Raw genomic sequence first — 24,994 nt, forward strand, 5'->3', positions numbered from 1 at the left:
AAAAAAAAAAAAAAGAAAGTAGTTGCCGGATCACCAACAGCAAATATTTTTATAAAGATACCCTTACTTTCTGAACAACACAAGTAATATCATTTCAAAATATAAAACAATATATCTATATCTTATAGAATGGAATACTAACCAACAGTAACAACTCCAGCAGAATGTCGGGGTACTTGTAGGTCAGCTTTTTTTTGCCACTCATTAAGGTGAATATTATATACGTCCACAAATCCTGTGCTTACTAACTGGTTCTTGTTAAATCGTGAACCCCAACATCCACCGACAACCCACAAGCACTTCTGAGCTACCACAGCCGAGCAATAAGCTCTAGCTATTCGGAGAGGCGGACGAGCTATCCAACTGAGAACAAAAATTATTAGTCAGAAATGAAATGAAATATTGAAACCGAGTGAGCAGAGAATCAAACTTTTTAATGTTAATGGCTCTTTTTATATGATTAAAATCTTATAACGTGATATCGCTGGAGAATCAGATAATATGTACAAGTAAGACAGAAACTCGATATATGTCTTTAAACCAATGTGATATCTAGATAAATGTAAATACAAATGAACCACGATATGTTAAATTACATGTGATGCCTGGGAATAGTTAAATATACATGAAACATTATTTTATACAATATTTTAACTTATCTTGAAAACAGTGAACATATGTATGGCATAACCCATAAATGTTTTCTTAGTCTGAGACTTACTATTTTCAAAGCATACAGAAATATTTTCCCTGTGCTAAGTACTTTTAAATTATTTTAAAAAACAAAAATAATATTCTGTAGAAAAACCATTGTTAATATTTGATATGTTTTTAAGCAACATTAACTAAAGCTAATTAACATTCAGATTATTTTGCAAATTTCTAGTTACAGAAAGGATAGAAAGAAAAGAGAAAGAAGTGTTTAATGTTAACTTTTATTGTCCGATGTCACATGAATATTTTTACTTGAGTGTTTTATCAACGGAGTAAACTTTCTTTGCTACGACTTGTTTCAAAATAACATACATTTTAGTGATTGGATCAAAGGACAAGACACTATCCAGAACTGGAGGCTCATCATCGAGATCAGCAGTTTCTGGTAAAGAAGTCAACCCACCGATCACCCAGATAAATCCTTCATAACACACCGCAGACAGGCCCATGCGTGGTCGACACATTGGTCTCTCCATTTCCCAGTAATCTGATTCTGGTATGTAGACTTCCACAGAAGCTACCACTCTATTATATGAAAATATCATTCACGTCTATATTTATGATTGAATAAAATGAAATACCTTTTTTAAAATATTAATATCTGACTACCATAACTAGAGATGCATTGACAATTTTGCCATTATGTGGTACTGTCAGAACTAAAATAACCCTAGAATTCTTAAACACATTTCTCTAAAGTATTTATGCAGCAAATTATGTACGGATTCACAACTTTGTTAGTTACAGAGTCTCTAATAACGTAAAAATCACACAAGAAATATAAATAAAGTTATAGTCAATTACTGCATTTAATTCTATTAATTATTCTTGGGGGTTTAATATATATTTCAAGTAGAAAATAAATGATTTCATCTAATATTTGGTCAACACTTTACAATAAATGTTGTAACAGGCACAAACTTTCATCAGATGGATACCCTTGCTGGTAATAACATGTTTTCATAAATGTTTTATTTTGATGGTGGAGGTGGGTGGGTGGGGAGTAACGTGACTATAAATCGGATTATTTGAAATCTTCGCGTGGTGATGCTTACCAAAATTATGACATTTCTACTAATTAAAACAACAACAGCAACTGGTTAAAAATGTTTGTACTTTTAAACAAAAACACAAGACGAGTAAAATATACTTTCAGACATGATGCGTACCTTCCCTTGTTATCACGTCCGCCAATTGCATAAACACGTCCATGAATTGTTACAAGAGCATGATGAGCTCGGGCACAGATCATGTCCCGCCTCTGTTCCCAGTTTTTCGTAGTAAGGTCAAGAACAAAGGTTCTTCCAGTTGGTACCATCTCTCCACAATTTCTTGTATGTGGATCGTAACCCCCTAGAGTGCATATGATAAACAAATTAATATTCATTGTACCTATCCACTTACGTAAGTGCTAATAACAAAAATTATCTGAAACAACTTAGGGTTAATTAAGAGTTAGTAGATGGCTTAAATGGGTAATGAAGAAAACTTTATTATAAATGTATTAGGTTTCGTTTCGACAAGATTATGTCATCATCAGTTACATTTAATGTTTAAATTCACCACTGAATACGAAAAGCAGTTATCTTTCCTTAATCTTGACGTTATTAGATCCGATACATAGTTCAAAACCAAAATTCCCCGAAAAAAAATCACTCACACAGACCTTTACATACCCTGTAATTCCGCTCATGAATCCAAACAAAAAAATCATTATACTAAAACACCTTATAAACATAGCTTCAAGACTTTGCTTAACTGACTACAAAGATGAAGAAATCAACTTTATAAAGTATTCCTTCATTCATACCAACATATTTCTACAAACCACTAGAACAACAACCTCAAATCTCAACTCAAAAACAAAATTGACACTAATACACCAAACAACAACAACAACAACAACACAACATTACACTGGAGTTTACCATTTATCCCTGAAATCATGGATTTAAGATACTAACAACTCTTGGATTTCAAATTCACTCAAAACCTCAGCCCGAAACTAAAATAATTACTAAATACAAATTATATAGAAGCACACAATGCCAACGTCATTTATAAAATAACGTACAATAACTGCCCAAACTTCTAGATCGAAGAAACCGGAAGAAAACTGGGAACCAGATTTACCGAACATAATCAAAAACCCTCCCATGTTTACCACCATTCCAACTAAAAAAAAACTACAGTATATTTATACAAAACACTGTTATTTTAAGCAAAGAACCAAACGTCAACAAACGCAAATTAAAGGAAGCTATCTTAATAGAACAAAACAGCCCTACTCTAAACCAACACCCCGATGTACCAGGATACCTTTACTACTCTGTTAAGCAATATCTGATCATATAATCGTTTTGTTACATACTCTATAGATATTCCCGCGTCTATGTAAGCTAGTTGTTTCTGATGATGGCATAATCTTGTCGAAACGTTGTACATTTATATTAAAGTTTTCTTCATTACACATTCAACCCGTCTTCAAATGTTTATTTCCTAAAAAGTGGGTTCCTCGTCATCAAATTTAGGGTTAATTAGATATCATCCCAAACAGCTATACGATGAACAAACTTGTATACTTTTTTTGCAATTGCTTTGATATTGTCTGTCATGTAGCAATTCAAGCCATACTTGGTTTGAAGAAAGTTCGTATGAATGAACATAAAATAGCAGTAAAAAATACAGTCTTCTATTGCTGAACACGATTCTCCTAGAGGTCCTCAGTATCAAGTGGATTCAAGGTAAAACTTTTGACATTCGTGCAATGTTAAATATATGACTTGGTTTTATGAAGATTGGATCGTTGCTCTTTTAATCATGATATAAAGACTGACATCCTTTACTTCACCCATTTAAGTTCTTGCTGGTGTAGATTTTATACGCCATTTTGTGGTTAAATGTTATCCAGCTCTTTGTATATCCAGATTATATCACACGGTAGGTGTAATTGTTAGCTATTCGTGTTGCAGGGTTCATATGCGAATTGAATTTCCTCTGAGCATCTTAATAATATTGTTTTGTCACCAGTTCCTTGAATGTAAGGGACTGACCGTCACATTATAACACCCCCACGGCTGAAAGGGCGAACATGGTGGGACGGGGATTCGAACACGCGATCCTCAGATTGCGAAACGAGCGCCTTAACCACTTGGCCATGCCGGGCCATTTATAGAAAACCAGATATACACGGTAAATTTAGCAGTCAATTATTAAACCGTACCTGTAATGTAGATAACGTTGTTCAATAATACAGATGCATGATGATTTCGGGGTTCCGGCAATTGACCAAAATACTCCCATCGATCTCTCAGAACGTGATACCTTATCACTGACATACCTGCAGATAGAATGCGTTTAAGTAAGACTTAAAGGTACCAAACACTATTGATTTTATAGGTCTTAAGACTCCGAATTTTAAGTTTTTGGTAAAGTCACAGTTTTGCAGACATATCACTTCTCTAATACCGAAGTTTTTGTGAGTCATTTTGTTACTCAATCTTATCCAATATATTTTTCAATCATGACACCTATGCATGTATGTTTGCGCTAATTTTAAATTAAGAATATCATGTCTCTGTAAGATAAATATTAATTATCAACATAGTAACTTATGTTGACAAATACATTTAGATTTTGAAGCATGTATTACTGTCATCGTGTTTTGAACTTGTTCCCTACAAAACCTGATGCTAAGTTTAGATTATTGTAGTTATTTTGTACATTTTATCTCTTGCTTCTTGCTTTTAACATTTCTATTTGATAACTAGGTAACACCTATTGTCACGTTATGTCCTGTAAAGTAACCAAAATAACGCTAAAACGCGATGTCATCATAAACGGCTTAACTTTACTACTGGTTCTATTCTACATAAAACAGCTAAGGTGCACTATGGTGTACCACTTAGCCAGCCACGTACGTTTATAAAAACAGTTCTTTCCCTAAAAATTCTATAAATTTGTTATCAAAGTAATCGTGAAATAATTGGTCAATCAGATGTTATTTTTTATGACAAGGATTATTCTCTAATGTGAAATTGATGGAAAATAATCTGGAACCTAATATTACTAATTATTGCAGCTCACTCACTAATTACGTTGTTAAAGTAATAATTTTATAATGGTATACAACAAAACTTTACGTGAATTAAAAGTATGTATGCTAATTTCGCTTCCTCAAGGACTCTCAGTCTCAAAGTTTAAAGTAGTACCAATACATCATTGTATCTTAAGCTATAGTGTTACAGTGCCTATGATATGTATTACAATGAAATTTATAAGGTAAAAAAATTATGTAATGAAACCATGAATTCTACGGCAAATACTACCAGAAGCTCAAACACACTTTCTTATAACTCATACAAACCATTCAAAAATCGTTAAATTTCTAAAGTTTTGGTTTGTTTCGAATTTCACGAAAAGACACGCGAAGGCTATCTGCGCTAGCCATCCCTAATTTAGCAGTGAGAGATTAGAGAGAAGGCAGCTAGTCATCACCACCCATCGCCAACTCTTGGGTTACTCTTTTACAAACGAATAGTGGGATTGACTGTTACATTATAACGCCCCCACGGCTGAAAGGGCGAGCATGTTTAGTGGGACGGGGATTTGAACCCTAACCTCTTTGAAGATTGTTGGGTGTTAAACAAACAAATTTTGAACATTTCGAAAAAAACATAGTGCTCAAATTTGTATATTGGTTAAAAATACTCAATACTGAATCTTTGCTTTCTAGACCAGTGAGAAGAATGGGACATTTCAAGCAACAAGAAAGTAGTTTTCACTTCTAGCCTTGTTAGTTTTGTAAAGTTATATCAGAATATAAATAAAGAAAAAATCTCACCAATTTGGGAATCCAGGGGATCACGTGGGTCTAACCCTCCAGTTACGACTATAGTAGGTGACGTATTGTCAATAACTTCAAAGCATGGTCTCATCTTCTCGGCAAAGGCTGGTAAATTATACACGGATCTCAAACCGCATGCCCTCCTATAATTGACATATATATATATATTATAGTCTGTAAAATAATTTATTATGCAAAAATGCAAGCAAATGATGGTTATATCTTACATGATTAAAAAAAAAATGAAACATTTGTAAGTTCAAAATGATTCCAATTCTCACAACAGAAACTAGATAAAAATTTCTCTTAGAAGACAGAACAAGAGGTTAAACTAAAAGTAAGCGCAATTTATAATTTTTAGTACTGCTATTTGTTATACTAAATAAATACGTGGGTCTTTTTAATATTTAAATTTTCTCTAGATCGTTATGTAATGATAAGGTTTTGAGTAAAACTTCTTGTTTTCAAAAACGAATGGATCCCTTTTCAACAACACACACACTTATATATATATATATATTCTCACACTTCTTAATATTTCAAAAATATTCTTCCCTAACACTAAGAAGCTTTTATAGCGTCTTAACAAAAGTTACATTGATGACTTTTCGTTTTAAAGCATTCAATGTTCCGTGGGCGTGTTGAAAAGTCTTTTTCTTTTACATATCCCATTTCATCGCAGCATTTCCAATCATCAAGCCACAATCTTGCAAAAACCTGGGACGTAGAGTTGGTTCGTTCTGAATTCTGTCGTGTAAGTTGTAGTAGACATGTTGAGGTGTAACTTTTTGGGAAGAAAATCTCGCATGTACTGGTGAGTAGTGTGAAAGGTATGAGCGCAGTATTTCAAATACTTTCTTTTCTGTTGAATATTCGTTTTATAGAAATAATATATGGATACCCTATGTATGGGTTAGTTCTAGTAACAATGTCAAAAAACTTAAAGTTCAAGAAATATACCAGGTTAAACACTATTCACTTACTTCGTTTTCAGACAGCGTTCTTCCAGTGGTAACAACAATCCTAAGTTGGAGTCTACCTGAGGTGAAAGGGTTACAAAATGAGGATTTCGATTCTTTCGTAAAAATATTGATGGATATGAGTCAGTACAAAGGTCGACATCTGGACCAGCTTTTTCAGGATGAGGAGGCCATTGCTATAAAGACCAGTATTATTTTAAGTCTTATTAACGGGACACCGATTTAAAATAGTGATTATTCGTTACAAAGTCCAGGTGAAAGTATCCCTATACGAAGAACATTAGTTAAAAACTGATTGAAGAAGTTGTTTTTATTCCAATTAAAATGTTCTAGTAAATCAAATTACACAGGCAATTTCACAATTCAGTAAGTAATATACAAGTTAAATTCGTATTATTAGATTATTGGTTACACCATTTAATTTATATACTCTAGTGCACGTGGAATCTATGTCTATCTAACTGTGTGCTTTTATGTGTGTTACACACACACACACACACATATATATATATATATATATAACATACTTTGGACCTCTACCAACTGAGCCATAGGGTTAACTTTTTAGAATTACTTCTAAACACTTTTTAACAGTTCAAACTATCTGACTACTACATTCTTCCCATTTTCAAACAAGGCTAGTCTTTGAGATGGCAACAAGCTGGGCACCTGTTTTCTTGCGATATCTAAATTTTGTATATTTCTGGATTGATCCTGTTTTACTTTTGCACGTCAAAAGAGTGCTCTATAAACTGTGTAGATGGTTAATCTTGTAGTTACCGCTAGTAAGACATTTGTAACAGTGCCGATTGGGCAAATCTCAAACAAAATTTGTATGTAAACACAATTGTGATAAGTTTTTAATTCGTTACTTATTCTTACTAGTTTTAATATTTACTTACAGGTATGTGTAACCGTGCTAGTCTTTTACACTGATCATCTCTTGATCCACCTACGTAGCTTTGTGTACAGTATCCAAAAGCAGACGAACATTTAGAAGTCAATTCTGTTTCCGATTCACAAGTTGTTTGTCTTTTACAGAAATCCTGGATAATAAACACGTAATTAACAGTTTTAATTCTTTATGAGATTTGAGATAGATGGTAAATATTTTGGTAAGAAAGACAAGAGCGCTTTCACTATAATTTTACGAAGTGAAATCTCGAACATGTGGTATTCAAATCTATTTCTTTGCTAGGCATATGATCTAACTAATTAAACTAACAGGTCTCCAAGTCACCATGTTCAGTATTCTCGTCGTTAATTTCGAGATGAATAGAATTGAGACAATTAAGTTATGGTCGTTTAAGTCAATAACCATTGAATGCTATTTTCTGGGGCATACCTGTTTTAAATTTTCGTCTTTCTTAATGTGTTATAAATGTTGTGAAAAAGCAAAAATGTTCTTTGTAATATTATACATTTTCAAATGAAGTGATAAATATATCTGGAAGTTCTGGTAAAATCCAATGAAAACCAAGACGTATGGCAAAAGAGGTCAAATAATGGTTTAAAATGAAACCAGTTGCATATATTTTGTTTATTTACTATATAAAGACGAAAAGCTATACCTCTATTCGTCTGTCACGTTGATATGTCGGCCGTTGCGGTATTGATCGACACGCAATTTGCACGAAACGAAAGTTATTTCAGCCGCGACAAGCAAGTTCGTCTTTTTAAAATTCTTTCAGCCATATATTTATATGAAACGGACGATGCGCTACTTTGGGCATATACTTAGATTTAAAGGTAGGTTGCTAGAAATAACGATGAGTAATAAAATCGAATCGGGTATAGGCGCACAAAAATCATAATCATTGGCTGAAATTCCCCATTACGTTTGCTTGGTTGTCAAGGAGACATATTGACGCAATATCACCAAATTTTGTCCAATCGGAACCCTCGGCTGCAACTCTATAATAACCCGCATGTTTTACACACAACACATTTCAATTTTAAAAATGCCTAAATAAAAACGCACTTTTTCAGCTCAGTAGGCTAACAAAGCCAAAACCAGTAAGACAGTCCAAAGAGAAGACCCCGAAATTCGTAATAAAAATTACTGCCTTTACCATCACAATAAATAATTTGCAGGGTCATACAGTTGACCAAGTAGGAATATGTCTTTGAGAATCAGTTTTTTCGCATGTTTCAATCTATAAGGATGTATCAAGAAGAACATTTGAACATAACTTAAAACTATACAGAAGTCAAAATGCTAATCAGGAAATGCTTAAACGCTTAAAAATGCTTAAAGGAGATGACCAAATATATATAAAAAAATGCTGTTTTCGTGAAATACTAGAAATAGGATAGCCATTCTCCATATTGTTGCTAGATTATAATTAATATTTAGAAAACATGTTCATAAAACATTTATTTATGTATAATTTTGAGAAGAAACATTAACCATTATTTCCAGTCAATATGACGGGCATTCAGCTTGTAATTAAATAAAAATTACTTGTTCGATTTAAGACATTCTCACAGCTTTAGTCAATTAACGCATTTTCAAATATAATTATTACAGTCTTGATAAAAAAAAATGATAAAAACTGGCCTTAAGTAATTTCTTCAAACTTTTTATTTTATGAGAAAACAATGCAATACAAATAGTTATCGGAATATCGAGTCTCTAGGTTCGGGGAGGTTCGGTATTTCATAAGTTGACCTAAATCGACGTATTATATATGGCGAATCTTTGCAAGTATAAGGTAAACTTGTTGTATGCTATCGATATTTTCATTATTATTTAAAATACAATTTAACTAAAATACAAATAGTTAAAATGTAATTCCTAAATAAAAAATATAACCAATAAACATATTTTACTAACGATGGCACTGCTATATCAAACATTTCGTATCTAACGTATAAATAATAATAATAACATATCTAATATTCTTTATTTTACCCACCGCGTATTTTCTTGTATTTAGTTGTCTTCTAGAACGGTGCCTTCGAAACATTCCTTGTATCATTGAGGCTGCACGGTTCAAGATTATTTCATTTGGTTCTTGAGTTATCTAAGAGATAAACTTTATATCATAAAATCTGGACAGGAACATAAAAAAACAATTCATGACTTACATTGTCTTGAGAGTCATCTGTAAACAAAATCAGGAGATATGCTGTAAGGAAATACGATTTAATAATGACAGTTATCAATACATTGTTAATCATAAGACTATTGATTTCCTAAATACAATACAAAACTTATATCTTGGATGATTCAAGATTATGCCAACATAGCAGAAATCAAAAGAGCATAACTAACGTGACTGTTTTGAAACAAATATTGAAAAAGTGAATTTTCAAACATATATAGTTTCAATGTTATTTTTAATCAGACACTAAAACTTTCTGACAAATGTCTGCAATATTTCAGTTGGAAGCTACCCACATCTAACAACATAAAGTATGTTCTTACCCATTTACTTCCATCCTTAATAAACTTCTCTGATAGCACACCAACTGCAGAAGCCCCTGCTATTGGTAACGGTAGAGCACAGCCTTCTAATAAAGTATTTTTATCCAAATCAAAAATATCGTTTTCTGATAGAGGTTCTTGTTCAGCACAGTTCATACCTCCAAGAATATAAATACGTGACCCTGAAATAAAACGAAATCAACCCATAATAATTGGTTTTAACTCATACTTAGTTAGAATATTTTAATGTATTTTTTAGCAATCAAATTGACATGGAATGAAGTATATTTGATATTTGTGACACACAGGGTATATTTGTGACACACAGGGTAAACGACCAAGTTAGAGACCACAAGGTTCAGGCATAGCTGTCCCTAATTTAGAACTGAGGGGACAAATAGTTTGGTATTGTCAGTAATTTTACTTTATATATTCTAAACACAGTTTCTTATTGTTAGTAATGTTACCTACTTTACATATTTAGAACACAGTTTGTTATTGTCAGTAATTTTACCTACGTTACATATTTACAACATAGTTTTTGTCTTTGTCAGTATTTAAAATATAATTCTTTCGCCAATTGTAAAAATATAAGGTTTTTACTTGTACTTCTTAATAGTATAAATGTATAGTGTGTTATTGTTGGGTTTAGGATTCTCCTACAGTAGGTGCCTGTGACTTAGCGATAAATTCAACGATAAATGAACAGCACGCACTTCACTTGTTTTCAAAATAATATATGAATTCGGAACAGGTTAAACGTATGTACAACAAATTCTTCACACTATAGAGATTATAGGCATATCATAGACACTATATACATAGTTCTCTTCTTTATGTCAAAAATACACTTAGGCCTATTCGAATACTTTAGAATTTCGGTTGACAAGCTGAACTATCTTCTGTGCGTGATTCACTTACAACTGTGGCGCAAGTTATCGTAATCGTTTGGTCTTATTTCTTCAAAATATCCTCTGTTCCTTTTATCAAAGTGCACTCAGTATGATTAAATTATTTTAGAACCACGCTTTGACAGAATAAATAATTCATCTTATCTCCTTTTCTACTGTTAGTCTTACTCTAACACACTAAACGTTCGGCCTATCACTTCTACGGTAATTAACTTCACGCCGAACTTTTCCTTGCCGTAACTTTACTCTCTTCTGCTATTGTGTCTGCTGTTTCGGCTTGTCTCACACTATATATATGTATATCCCTTAATCGTTTGCCCGCCTTCTAGAAATCTCTATTCTCGAGGTCAGTGTATTGCACGCGACTTTCGACAGTCTTTTAACTCTTTTTATAACAAAAACTAAACAATAATAAAATATTCACTCACCAAAATCAGTTAATCAATAATACCTAAACCAAACAGTCTTTTATATCACGACAGTCTTCAGTAATGTTACCTACTTTATATGTTCAGAACATAGTTTATTATTGTTCAGTAATGTTACCTACTTTATATATTCAGAACATAGTTTGTTATTGTCAGTGATGTTACTTACTTTACATATTGAAAGCATAGTTTGTTGTCTTTAGTAATGTTACCTACTCAGTATTTTCAAAACAGTTTGTTATTATTTTACACATGTGAAACAAGGTTTGTTCTTGTAAATAATGTTATTTACAGTAAATATAAACACCATTGTTTAGAATGAGGTATATGATACTTAGGTGCAGAACATTATTTTTGCAGTAATGCCTCATGCATTTGATTTTTATAATATTGTTTAGTGTTATCTATGATATTACGCCTATTTTAGAATAAAACTTTGTGTTGATATAGTTAATGTTATGTGCTTTGATATTTAGAACATCGATTTTTGTAGTCAGTAACATGATTTGCATTGCGGATTTTCATCATAGTTTGGCATTATCCAAGATATTAGTGGGGTTAGATGTTTATAACATCATTCATTGTTGTTAGTAACGTCAACTATATAAGGTTATTATAACATATGAACGTTATACAAGTCCCCAGTGGCTCAGCGGTAAGCCCACAGCTTATAACGCTAAAATTCAAGTTTCGATATCCGTAGTGAGAAGAGCAGTGCTTAATAACAAACAAATGAAAATATTATCTAAAATGTTATTTGCGTTACATGTCTAGAACATGTCATATGCATTAGGCTTTTATAACATAGGTTAGCATTACCCATGATGTTACCTGTTCTATATACTTAGAACCCTGGTATTGCTCGAATAGCCTCGTCGGAACTGGATATGGTCAGTACACCTAGGAGGGGAAAACAGTTGGGCAAATATCCCGAACACCTAAGGTTCACGGAATAAAGAGGTGAGAATTTGTGATTTCTGAACATTAAATTTTGGTAATAATTTATTTAAAATGTACATCATTAAAAATCGAGCTTGAAGAAAGTTTGAATCTTTTCTAACAGGTGGCAGCTCTATGATGGAGGAGATAATCGCTTGACTCTATACGTAGATGGAGTCGCTAGTTTCGTTTTTTTTAGTTCTCTACATTGCAAGTATTCCTTTCGTAATATGAATACTAAACTACTAAAAATACTATATTTAACAGTTAATCATTATTAAGAGGTCCTTAGGTACTGAAATAGTAGCATTGGTAAATGCGTGTGTTTATAAACCAATTAAACAGTATTTCAATCAAATTCACATAAAGTATATTTTTTAGGTGGGCCCATTAATATTTTTTTGTCCCAGACCCGAATATTTCTCTTGAGGGATCTCAGTGTGCAGCATATTATTCTTTTACTCATGAGTTGTTTGTTGTTATCAATAATTGTATCTTTTTTTTTCAGGTTTTTAGAACGTAGTTTATTTTCATTAATGCTACCTACTCTAGATACTGGTTGCTGTTCGTAACGGCACCCATATTCGACTTATATATCATAGTTTAGAATTAGTTAAGATGTTATCTGCGCTAGAGGTTCAGATGATTGTTTGTAGTTGTTGTTAACAATACCCCCTGTATTAGGTTTTCTTAACGTATAATATAGTATTATCTCAAAGATGCAACCTCAACAAGATAACTATAAAACATTGTTTGTCGTCGGTAGTGCCACCTACATTTGGCTTTTACAACATAGCTTAGCGCGCTACCTGTGATGCTACCTACTTTAAATATTTAGACATTTGTTTGTAGTTTATTTCGTCAGTAATGCAACCTGCTTTAGGTTTTAAGCACAAAGCTCGACGTTATCTATAATCTAACCTGCCTCATATTTTTAAAACACTGTTTATTATTTTCGGTAGCTACCTATTTTACCCATTTGTCGTTTCTGTGAGTAATTTTGACAACTGTAATGTTCAGAACATAGTTATATTTTTTTTTATTTTTCCGTAATGTTAACTGTATTAGGTTTTAAAATCATAGTTTGACGTTAACCCTAATCTTACATACTTTAGATTTTTGAAACATAGTGTCTTTTACAAATCTCTTGTTTTCACTAATATTATCTACTTTAGCTGTTCAGGATATATTTGCGTTGTTGTCAGTAATATTACTATGGAGAAGCCAAGCGTGACCTAGTGTGTTAACGTGTCGGGCTATGAATCTGCGGGTCCAGCGTTCGCGTTCCTGTACCGCAATATATATATATATATATATAGCTACGCACTTTGGGGCCGTGGGTGCGTTGTAAGAATGCTGATCGAATCTCATTATTCAGTCACAAGTCCAAACTGGCGGTTGGTGCTGTTGACTAAATGCCTTCTCTATAATCTATCACTTAAAAATTAGGGGCAGCTTGCGCAAATAGCCCCAGAGTAGCTTCGCACGAAGATCCGTAAAAACAACAACATTATTTTGACTTAGATTTTATAAATTAACTTAGAGCTACCTACGATTTTATGAGCGTTAAACTCCTAAAACACAGGTAGTTGTTGTTACCTGTAGTCAGTACTGTTACCTGCATTAGGCTTTTAGAATACAGTTTAAAACTAACTACGAAGTTGAGCAATACCTATGATATTACTTATTTTAAATATTTTTAGCATTTTATTGTTCCCAATCATTTCACCTGCTTTCCATATTTAATGCTCAATAATGCGTCCCTTTACCTTTCGTAATATAATTTATATTTCCAAAGACAAGAGAAACTGGAACATTTTTTTTTAATTATTCTGTGTTTCTGTCGATCAGAAATACATACAGGATGTGACATTAAAAGGTTTGGTGGCAAGTCTGCTGTAATTACATCATAGCTCAGAATAGGTAGCTATATACATATCGCAGTCATAATGTTCTAAATTTTTAAAGTAGGTAACTTCACAGATAACTCTAAATTATGTTCCAAATATTTAACGAAAATGACATCATTGATATTAAAGAAGAGTTAATAAGTACTTTCATCATGAATAACAAAAGATTACTCGTTGCCAGCAGGCATGCATCCATTTTTTTCTAAATCACTCATGTCAAAGACCAAAGAAACCAAATTAGTGTAAGGCACAGCTACTCAACTTTTTTTTTTTTAACACAGCCTACCGTAAACATTTTTTGGTACGTGATCCCCCCCCCCCCCCGCAAAGCAAACTTACTCCTGATTGATTCTTTACTTAAAAGTGTAGTTAAAAAATTTGATAATAATAACAATAATAGTGCTAATTTGTAATATATTATTTTTAACTTACTATTTTTACAATTCATTACAGCATCATTCAAACGTTCGCCCCCACACAAGGAGGGGGGGGCGCCTCACGAGTTCAGAATCGATGGCCTAAGGTATTTTCGTTAATCTTATTTACAATCTATAAAATGGATTAAAAATACGCATTCATTCCTGTTCTTAATTTTATCATAATTAAAGTTCACATACAGTTTTGGTTTTGGAACTTTATTTTTTGCTTGACCTATCTTTCTTGTTAAACAAGTCTTATTAAGATCGGTTTGGTTTTGAATTTCGCGCAAAGCTACACCAGGGCTATCTGTGCTAGCCGTCCCTAATTTAGCAATGTATGACTAGAGAGAAGGCAGTTAGTCATCACCACCCACCGCCAACTCTTAGGATACCCTTATCAACGAATAGTGGTATTGACCATAACATTATAACGCCCCCACGGCTGAAAGGGCGAGCATGTTTGGTGGGACGGGAATTCGAATCCGCGACCCTCAGATTGCGAGTCGAGCACAATAACCACCTGGTCATGCCGGGCCGTCTTATTAAGAACTGTACAAAAGCAAGATAACTCTATAGATCAAAATAATAATTTAATGGGGCCAATCCTGTATAACACAGTGATCAGATATTCTAACTCACAAGACAATACACAAGAAAAACAAAATTAATCATTTTAAAGCATTGAATCACCAGTTGATAAACGTGTTAGGGAACAAGTTAACTGGTTATTCGAATGAAATACTACTTAAACTTTTAAAGTTAAATGTAAAACTTACGCGTAAAATTGAGTAAAAAATGAACATCAAGTTCCGTTAGGCTAGTCGTGCAGACTAAAATTATTATTTCATTCGTGTAAGAACTAAAACTTGGTTGCAGTTTTTTTTAGTTTACAAAGTTGATTGTTGGTGTACTTTGGTGACAGATTTTCTTGTAGGTAGATTTTGTTGAATAAGACCGATGTCTGTAGGTTTACTTTCTTCTTGGAATTCTTCTCAAGAAGAAAGTAAACCTAAAGACATCGGTCTTATTCAACAAAATCTGCCTAAAAGTTGATTGTACGTACATTATTCACAAGCAGCGAGTTTATCTTTTACAAAACAACAACAAAAACTACGTGTAATTCTGTATCTAAAAGGATGTATGGTTTACGAGTTTAGTTAATAATATTATCCAAGATGGTAAGCTTAAATCATAGTTTTGTAAAATCTACATTGTTACCTGCTTTAGCTAGTGCCACAGCATGTTTACAAGTAGGAAGTTTAACCCTGGTTTTCCAAAGACACTTCCATGGACAATAAACGTCTACAGTTTCAATACTGCATAGAGACACAGACGAATAAGCGTTCGCCAATCCACCCCAGACCCATAGTTCTTTCTTAACCGAAACGGCAGTGCAGAAAGCACGGCGCTGTTGTAGTGGTGGCTTTTTGTACCACCTAGAATAAATTAACCGTAAAATGTGAAAATGAAAAAATTGACATTAGATGAAATCGATGAAAAAAACAAACAAACTTCTATTACTTTTCTTTACTAATTCCTGTCAAAATTTATAAAAATATTAAATATAAAACAAATCGCTAAACAAAATATGACCACTGTAATATAACTATAGTTAAAAGACTTAAAAACCAAATTTAGTTACAATAAAAATATTGATTTGTTGGATTTTAAAATATTTCTATGGATTGTGTGTATCATGAACATACTATTTCTTGTTTTTCTATTAATATATTATGATCTATTACTTATATGTATACATATATAAGTGTGTGTGTGTGTGTGTGTGCAGTTAATAGATGTATGATATATATACATACCTATTCTGAATAGGATCGTAACTTAAAAAATAATCAACAATAAAAGGTGTTCTTTTATCCACTTTTGAAATACTAACACCTCCTACAACATATATAAGACCGTCAAGACAAGCAGCACCAGAACCCATCACAGGTTCAGGCATTGGTTTGACTACTGTCCACTGATCTGAATCCGGTTTGTACACTTCTACACAAGAGATGATTCTGAAATATAAAAAACAAAAATAGTCTTATAAAAATATTGTAAAACCTAGTGTACGTACGTTATGCAGAACACTTACTTAACGTTTCAAATGAATCAGCTTCATCAAAGTCATTCAATAAGCAGTAAAGTTTGTCTATGTCACAAAATACAAGATAACTTTACATTACCACATAATTTATCAAAATATATACATATATGTATATAGCTATTGCGCCATAGTAAGCAATTATTCAGTTACTGCGGCCTTGCATTTGTCAGTGAGATTCATATTACTGATCAACAGAACTATTGCCTATGAAATTATGATAGCCTACTCACACGTTAAAATATACCTCAGTAATATAATGCTTGACTTCTCTCTCAGCTCTAAATGTTTAGTTAAAATATGCTTAATTACATGCATTTTAATCTTTTGTCTTACAAATTAACGATATACAGAGAGTTGAGTACGTTATATTAAATTGATTTTTAATAAGAAAATTAGCATTTTATGTGATAACTACACCCAATATATAATCTCAGTGGAACGGTATGTATTAGAACTACATTTAACATTGTTTCACTTCAGGTAGATAGTGTGATGCCATCGAAGATTTATTGCGTTTGGAAAGTATGTAACAGACCATTACCATGCAAAACTTTCACACACTTAGAATATAAAGATGTGTTCAGAGCGGAGATTTAGAATTTCAAAGACTTGATGGGGATCAAATGGGGATTAACTATTAACTTAGGAAATCTGGATTGTTCAGAAAGAGACCTTCAAATAGACAGATCCTACTCGTGGTAAGCAAAGTGTTATGTCGTGTATCAAATGAGAACCCACGAACACAAAGATCAATAGCAAAAGCTGCCCATGTAACTCAAGTAACAGTAAGCTAAATAATCAAGGAGGATTTCGGCCTGGAAAAGTGACATAAAGTACTCATACAACATTCTACACATACATGGGTAATGAAACAGGTACTCATACTATTCCATACGAAGACGTAACCGGTTCCGAACAAAGCGCCTATGGATCTCTATAAAACATATGCTTGGAAATAGATGGCTTATGTAAAGAAAATCGGAGGAGTGGTGTGCTTTGGATATAACAGTTTTACGAAGGAGCCTTTGCACAGAAAATTACTCCACAGGGCTTTTGTAAAAACACACGGTCGTCAAATAAAGTACGACCAGACGTGAGAATATGGACTCTTACGATGTTGTGAGGCTCTAAAATCGTCTTAATATAAAGTATTCAACCTCTGTATTATACATAAGTGTATGTATTATGTGCACTGACGTTTTCCTTTAGTTTAATTGTTGGCCTAGGTTTAAAATAATGAAAATAAAAACTTTGGTTATGTTACTACAGTTAAACTTTCAAAATAAAACTCCATTTCATCGACATACTCTTTTTTGCTATTTTGTCCACCAATTATAACTATCCTTTCATCAAATGCGGCGGCTGCATGACAAGCTCGAGCGTAATACATATCTGTTCTTCGTCTCCATCTTTTAGAACTAAATGTCAATTCGAAAACAGTGGCTGTTGGCTGCATCTCGCTATTTACGATCTCCAGAGGGTTGTAACCACCTGTAGTTACAGATCAGGTTTAAAGTGAACTACTGTTTACCCATTAAACTATTTACTTTCAGCGTAAAACTCATAGAATATCAAATACACTTTATCAGTTTAATATATTCTAAGAATTCTGAAAATTCAATGTTTAACCTTTAAAAAAAAACGGCACATACAGAGTGCCCCAAAAGTAGGTATACAGTTGTATATGTTGAATGAATTGAGTTGTTTTGAGTTGTAGAATGTATTTAATTGTGACTGCAAATTTCAAATTTTCCTCAGAGATGGATAGGCCGCAGAGGCGCAATCGAGAAGCCTCCACGTCACCGGACAGTACCCCTACGGACTATTTCTTCTGGGGGGAGCACTCAAGGACAAAGTTTACAGCAGGAAATCGCGGAATGTTGACGAATTGAAAGGGTGCATCACAGACGCATTTACAGAACTTGATGGACAGACAGACTTGTGTCAGAAAGTTTGCAGAAGTGTAGCAGGCAGACTTCAGGATTGTGTGAACAGCGACGGGTTTTAATTTGAACACATGCAGGATTAACTTTCCTATAATTCCATGACATGTGTAAAGTGCCGTTAAATAAACTATCAACTATCAACCGTATACTTTAATTTTAATTTAATTACTTTAAATACGTTATCAATTATCAATTGTATACCTACTTTTATGCCACCCTGTATCAATTTTAAAGTGTTTACCGCATCCTGAATTATCTTTTACAACAGCGGTTCCCAACCTTTTCACCACCAAGGACCCCCTTTTATTATTATTTTTTTCCCCACGGACCCCATGTTTTTTGAAAGATTCCATCTACCCAATTAATTTGTTTTTCCATTTTTCACTATCAAATAAAAGACATATATAACTGAGTGTGCAATTAAAAGAACAGTAGAATTAAAAACTTACTTGTGTAATGAGATGGTATTATCTTCGCAGACCCCCAGGGGTTCGGGGACCACAGGTTGGGAATCACTGTTTTACAACAATGTCAAACCAATAATTCCTAGAAAATGTTTATCCAATTACATAACTTCGTGTATAGCAATATTATATTTAGTTCATTCTGGTCAGTATGGCCTGGGAAACTCAGGTAAGTTTGACGATCTTTTCCTCATTCTACAACATTAGATATTCGCTCAGCCTTCTGTAGTTAACTCATGCAGTTGGTGTTTTAAGTTTAATAAAGGTCCGGCATGGCCAGGTGTTTAGGGTCACACCAAACATGCTTGCCCTTTCAGCCGTGGGGGCGTTATTATGTGACGGTCAATCTCACTAGCTGCCTTTCCTCTAGTCTTACACTGCTAAATTAGGGACGGCTAGCGCAGATAGCTCTCGTGTAGCTTTGCGCGAAATTCAAAAACAAACAAGTTTAATAAACTACTACAGCCTGTAAATTTTTTTCTAATTTCACGCGTCAGCCCTTTTCAGCCATGTGCATGAACATTTTGAAGCTTTAAAATCTCACTAACGCTAGGAAAATATTTAACTCCTTGGAGTCATTATCCCCCAAAAGAGGAGTTAAAGTGTTATGCTTTCCTTATACCTCCATTTTTGAGAGGTTATTTGTCTAGGTAATCATATCGAACGTGACATCTAAATGTATTTGCCCTGTGTCGTCATTTTTAGGGGCTCCAAATTTAGTTTAGTCATTGGACATAGGATAATGTTATGCACTCGTCGTAATGTTCCAAAAAAAGCACCCAAAACACCAAAAATAAAAGGTCCCATAATTAATGTGACATCTACTAGAAATACTTCGTGAAGCGAAGGAGTTAAATATGTATATTTATATTAGGAGCCCATTATTTTACAACAAATATTTATCAAAGCTTGAAGTTACATAGCGTTTGATAGCATTACATAATTTAAACAAATATTTATGGAAAATGGCATGTCTCATATTATCATCATATTCGAAAAACTTACGTAAATCACTCATCAGTTTATTTTTATTTGAGTCCTTCTTAAAGTAATTAACAGAACGAAATTGACAGGCTTACGAATTATGTACAACCGTTGTGAATGTAATAAATTTGATCTCCTTACACGTGCACAAATGGAGAAATTTTGAATAGTTTTAATTTAGATATTAGATTTTGCGATTTTCATTTAAAATGAACATGTATGTGTGTGTGTGTGTGTGAGGGGAGGGAAAGGCAACCACTCCACCCAATCCTTCTTTTTTTTCGAGAAATATAAAACGTCTGGTTAATGGGTTATGTATATGAGAAATTACTGATATCAGTATATACAAAATACAAAGCCGAAATGTCCATGTGCTTTTTGTTATTGTTTTTTTGGTTTCTCATAACCTTCTGGCTCTTACGAAGTTATTAAAGCTCATATATGAGCTCCGAAACGTGTTACGACATCAACAGTTCGTATATATATTGTAGAAATTAGGGTTAAACTCCCCCACCCTCCAGATTTTGGTGAAGAGGCGCTATTAATATTAACTGATGATGACAAAACCTTAACGAAACGTTGTACATTTGCTATTATGTTAAACTTATATTAAAGTTTTCTTCATTACCCATTCAAGCCGTCTCCAAGCATTATTAACTGATTTAATGTTGTTGTTCTTTTAATCCGAAAACAAAACCCGTTTGGACACCTTGCCCGTTGTACAAGAGCACTTGCGCTACGTTTAATTACGTTTGAGTGGGGGCTATGAATACAGTTTCAAATATGGCACCTCCGGGAATAAGAGGAGTGCCAGAAACACGAGATCCGAGGCCAAATTCGGGCTCAGCGACCTTGAGAACCTACCACTAGACCTTCATCATGCTCGGGTGACCTTTAAAGCGCGTTTTCGTCTCCCATATAGATAAAAACCACCCCAAGTCCGCCTGTTAAGTTTAGTCTTGCTGGCTTCAAAACTCCGTGGAAGAGGATCGAGGAAAAACATATTCACAAACACGCAGGGTGAATTAAAATAGGATATACCATTTATTACACCAATTTTCAATTTGGCTTAAAAGAGGTCAAAAGTGATTTACAGCAAGAGAAATATTTGGGGAAGGCTTCCAGATTGGCCATGTCATTTGCAAATTTAGAATAAATACACTATTTTTCATCTATGAGTGGCAAACTGCTAATGTATATGATAAATACTAAGGGAGTGATTACTCCTCTTTGCGGGATAGTCTCATATGTAAATTACTCAGAGTTAGTTACTTCAGCATCCAGGAAACTGGAGAGCCAACGAATAAACTCTGTGGAAGTTCAAGTTCTAACAATTATAGTTTGAGTGTTACTCAGCAGAGAGCATGTTGCTAAAAGAAGTGGAATCAGAGAATGTGTTGCTAGGGAAAAGGTGACATCATAGTTCCACGAAGTGGTACCAGAGGACGTGTTGCTAGGGGTCATAACGTCAATGGCTTGCGTACTGCTGTACTAAGACGTCATCAACGTCTATGTTTTGTTAGTAAAGCTATTATTTTTTTATTGATTATATTTTTATGTATTATGTATAACAATAAATGAGTTATTGACAAAATATTTCATAGGATAATGTTACTATAGGCGGATGATGCTACGAAGGGCAATGTTACCATAGTTCGTAGGATGATCAAATAATCACTAGTATTTTACCATATTTGTATAGCATACATTTTACAAATATCTATTTTGAAAAGGACGGATTTTTCGTGATAACATTTTTAAATATCATACAATAATTTAACATACAATCTTATTGTTTCACTTTATACATATGTTTCACTAGTTTGGCTTTATGGATTAAATATAATTTTATGCTATTCCTCTACCCATATAATTATGATTTTTATTCGTTGTATTGTGTATAACAGTAAATGAGTTCTTGACAAAATATTTTTAATTTTACAAATGTTAGCAGTTACTTTATAGTTTTCACTTACACGTTACATATGTTTTACAAAGGCTAACGGTACTTCTATTACTTCTATGGGTGGATGGTATTATTATTATTACAAGGCCTTACTAACGATAATATTACTTTAGGTGGACGATGTAACTAAGGGCACTGTTTCTATAGTTCTATAGGATTTTAACACACCAACTGTTTTGCTTTTACACATAAAACCATTATTTCTACGAGACAACTATTACAACATCACTGATAATTTGTATTACACGTGTCATGTAAAATGGGTTTTATCATACACATTATCTAAATTTATCCATTATTTGAATAAGACAAATATTATAATATAGCTGATATTTTGTATTACATATGTCATATAAAAAAAGTTTCATCATACATACGATCTCAATTTATCCATTATTTCAACGAGATAACTATTATAACATAGTGTATTACGTATGTAAGTTTTTATCCATTATTTAATTGATGCAAATATTATAGCCAATAATTTACCTTACGTACTTTTACAATTGTTCATCACTTTATGTACGAAACATTTATTAGTATCATCAATACATTAGTTCTATAGTTTTCGTTTCTATATTTAACTTGCATGGCATACTTTTTGCATTATCTGACGTTTTATATGTAAAACACTTATTAATATTGCTAATTCATTTGTTCTATAACATATGTCTATTTGCCCTGAAAAGGACAATTATTTAAATCTCTAAATACTTTAATTTTCATGTTTAGCTTTATAAGTTAATGTATGTATTTCTTCCACTAAAGTTTAGGCTTAAACTATATTTTAAAATTGTTTAACAATTACTATTGTAGAAATATTATTATGAACTTTCTGTATAAAAAAAATCATAAATATTGTTGGTTATTGAATTAGAACTTTACATATAATGCTGAATAATTTCTAATAAAACAGATTAGTACAGATATAAACGAACTTTCTTCTACAACAGACGTTGAGAGACAGTCATGATCTTAAAAAGATCTTTAATTATGAAGCAAGGGATTATTCTTTCATGTTTTATTAACCCAACTTATTTATTATTTATAATTACAGAATATACTTTACAACAACAATATAAAAACCCAGACTTGAGAAGCACACTGAAACATTTATTAACAATACTTCAGGAAACTACTATTATAAGATATAAACATCTTAACTTATAAAACACTGAATTAGCTTTCATATGACTTTTGTATATTATGTTCTTATTACCTTTTCAGTTAGAGTACATATTTTTCATTTGCGTAATATTATGTGAAAACAAACACTGAATTTATAACGAAACATATTAATACATCGTACTAAAGATTAGTCACTACAAAAATAAACAAATAAAGAATTCAAACATGCGTATTCTAGTCAAACATAATTATTTTGTGACACCAGTAGTATTATTTGTTCACACTGCAAGTTCAATGCAAATAAACAAACTATCACTAATATATGTAAGTAAAACCACAGACTTAACAATTATCACATATACTGAAACATTTATCAACAAAACTTCATGATAAATTAATATACTATTTAGGAAAACATCTTAGTTTATATAATACCGACAAACAGACCAATATAATAATTCCTGCAGTACATACTTGTTCTAGCATGTTATTAGTAAAATAGAACAAATCACCATAAACAAAACATAAACGACATCCCCAAAGTGATTCGAGCTAATGCGATTATAGAAAGTTTGCAAAATATATCATGTACTTGAAATCCATATCTAATCTGACTGTCCTCAATCCTACAGAACATTAGATCTTTTGATCCTCACATCACTTAAATCTGACACGTTTCACCATAGCCTAATATGCTATCATTAATATAAATAAGTAAATTCACAACCTGTAATATATATTAACAAACTTTCAGGTTAGAAACAGACGACTTTATCCAAGATGTATCACAAATAATGTGCATACGTTCTATTTTTGAAGCTTTTAAGAACAAAATCTGTAAAAGTTCTTGCCAAAATATTTCAATTTTCTTACTTCTTATGATAAAAAGATATGATCTACAAGAAAAGATGATTCTTAAGTACGTTTACGTTAGTTTAACAATGAAGAACAGATTTTGTATGTCACTGATCTTAAGAGTCACTAGAATACGAATTTGTCTATTTTCCACCTTATGTAATGATACAGGAAAATAAATGTAAGTTCACGTCATTTTCAAGTTTGAGGGTAAATTATGAAGTTATTTTCTGTTTGCGATCTAGAACTCACATATTTGTAGTTTAAAACTGATACTGTCTACAAATATAACTTACCAAGAGCTATACATAGTCTGTTTTCTTCAGGGTGTATTTGTTTAGGAAATATCAGTATCATCTATCTTACAATTTGGGTTATGTTGTTCACATTTATCCGAGGAGCAAATTCTGCTAATAGCTCGTTACCTTTCGATATTTAGGAATAAGACAAACTGAAACATGTGTGAATTATAATATACTGGACTGCCAAGATCAAACTTTCATACAAGTCTAGTACATTTCAGTTAGTATACAATTCTTGTATACTTTCTACTCTGTTAGACTCTCCTACTGACCTTTGTTCATTCGTCCTATAGCTGTCAATGATCTCAAATTGAGAATCAACCTGTTCTATTGTCATGCAATATTTGAACATACTGAAAAACAAGAACTAATATATTTCGTCTGATATATAACAACACAGAGCACTGATTATAACAGTAAAAATTGGATTATTCTCAGATAGATACTGAGAATTTATGAATGTTATAATATTTACAGAAATTAGATAATTCAGTAAAGTAAAGTAACGTTATTAATATGATGCATATCATTCACTTGTATTTTATAAAATATCATAATCTCTAGTTGCTTTAGTGCATGCTGAATGAAAAATGTGATGTGTTGGCGTTTTTGACGAGCATATATATATATATATGTGTATGATATCAATGAAGGATAATGTG

General features: G+C 32.7%; 1 protein-coding gene across 4 annotated transcripts in view; it reads right to left on the bottom strand.

The window, feature by feature from the left end:
* The window catches only part of LOC106459177 (alpha-scruin-like), a 42,778-nt gene that overhangs the window by 6,729 nt on the left and 11,055 nt on the right, over nucleotides 1–24,994 (bottom strand). For 2 of the 4 annotated variants that reach the window (XM_022385920.1, XM_022385914.1), the window contains exons 5-16: nucleotides 17,995–18,178; nucleotides 16,395–16,598; nucleotides 15,796–16,013; nucleotides 9,971–10,152; nucleotides 9,459–9,566; nucleotides 7,443–7,586; nucleotides 6,544–6,716; nucleotides 5,558–5,703; nucleotides 3,938–4,054; nucleotides 1,884–2,067; nucleotides 1,027–1,239; nucleotides 143–363 (exon numbers count right to left, since the gene is read on the bottom strand). In XM_022385920.1, coding sequence (XP_022241628.1) covers nucleotides 143–363; nucleotides 1,027–1,239; nucleotides 1,884–2,067; nucleotides 3,938–4,054; nucleotides 5,558–5,703; nucleotides 6,544–6,716; nucleotides 7,443–7,586; nucleotides 9,459–9,566; nucleotides 9,971–10,152; nucleotides 15,796–16,013; nucleotides 16,395–16,598; nucleotides 17,995–18,178 — 2,094 coding nt within the window. Of the gene's footprint in view, nucleotides 1–142; nucleotides 364–1,026; nucleotides 1,240–1,883; nucleotides 2,068–3,937; nucleotides 4,055–5,557; nucleotides 5,704–6,543; nucleotides 6,717–7,442; nucleotides 7,587–9,458; nucleotides 9,567–9,970; nucleotides 10,153–15,795; nucleotides 16,014–16,394; nucleotides 16,599–17,994; nucleotides 18,179–24,994 lie in introns of those variants that run through there. The other 2 variants (XM_022385932.1, XM_022385928.1) reach the window with 2 other exon arrangements.

The sequence above is a fragment of the Limulus polyphemus genome, unplaced genomic scaffold (assembly GCF_000517525.1).
Source record: "Limulus polyphemus unplaced genomic scaffold, Limulus_polyphemus-2.1.2 Scaffold26, whole genome shotgun sequence".
Taxonomy (NCBI): Eukaryota; Metazoa; Arthropoda; class Merostomata; order Xiphosura; family Limulidae; genus Limulus; species Limulus polyphemus.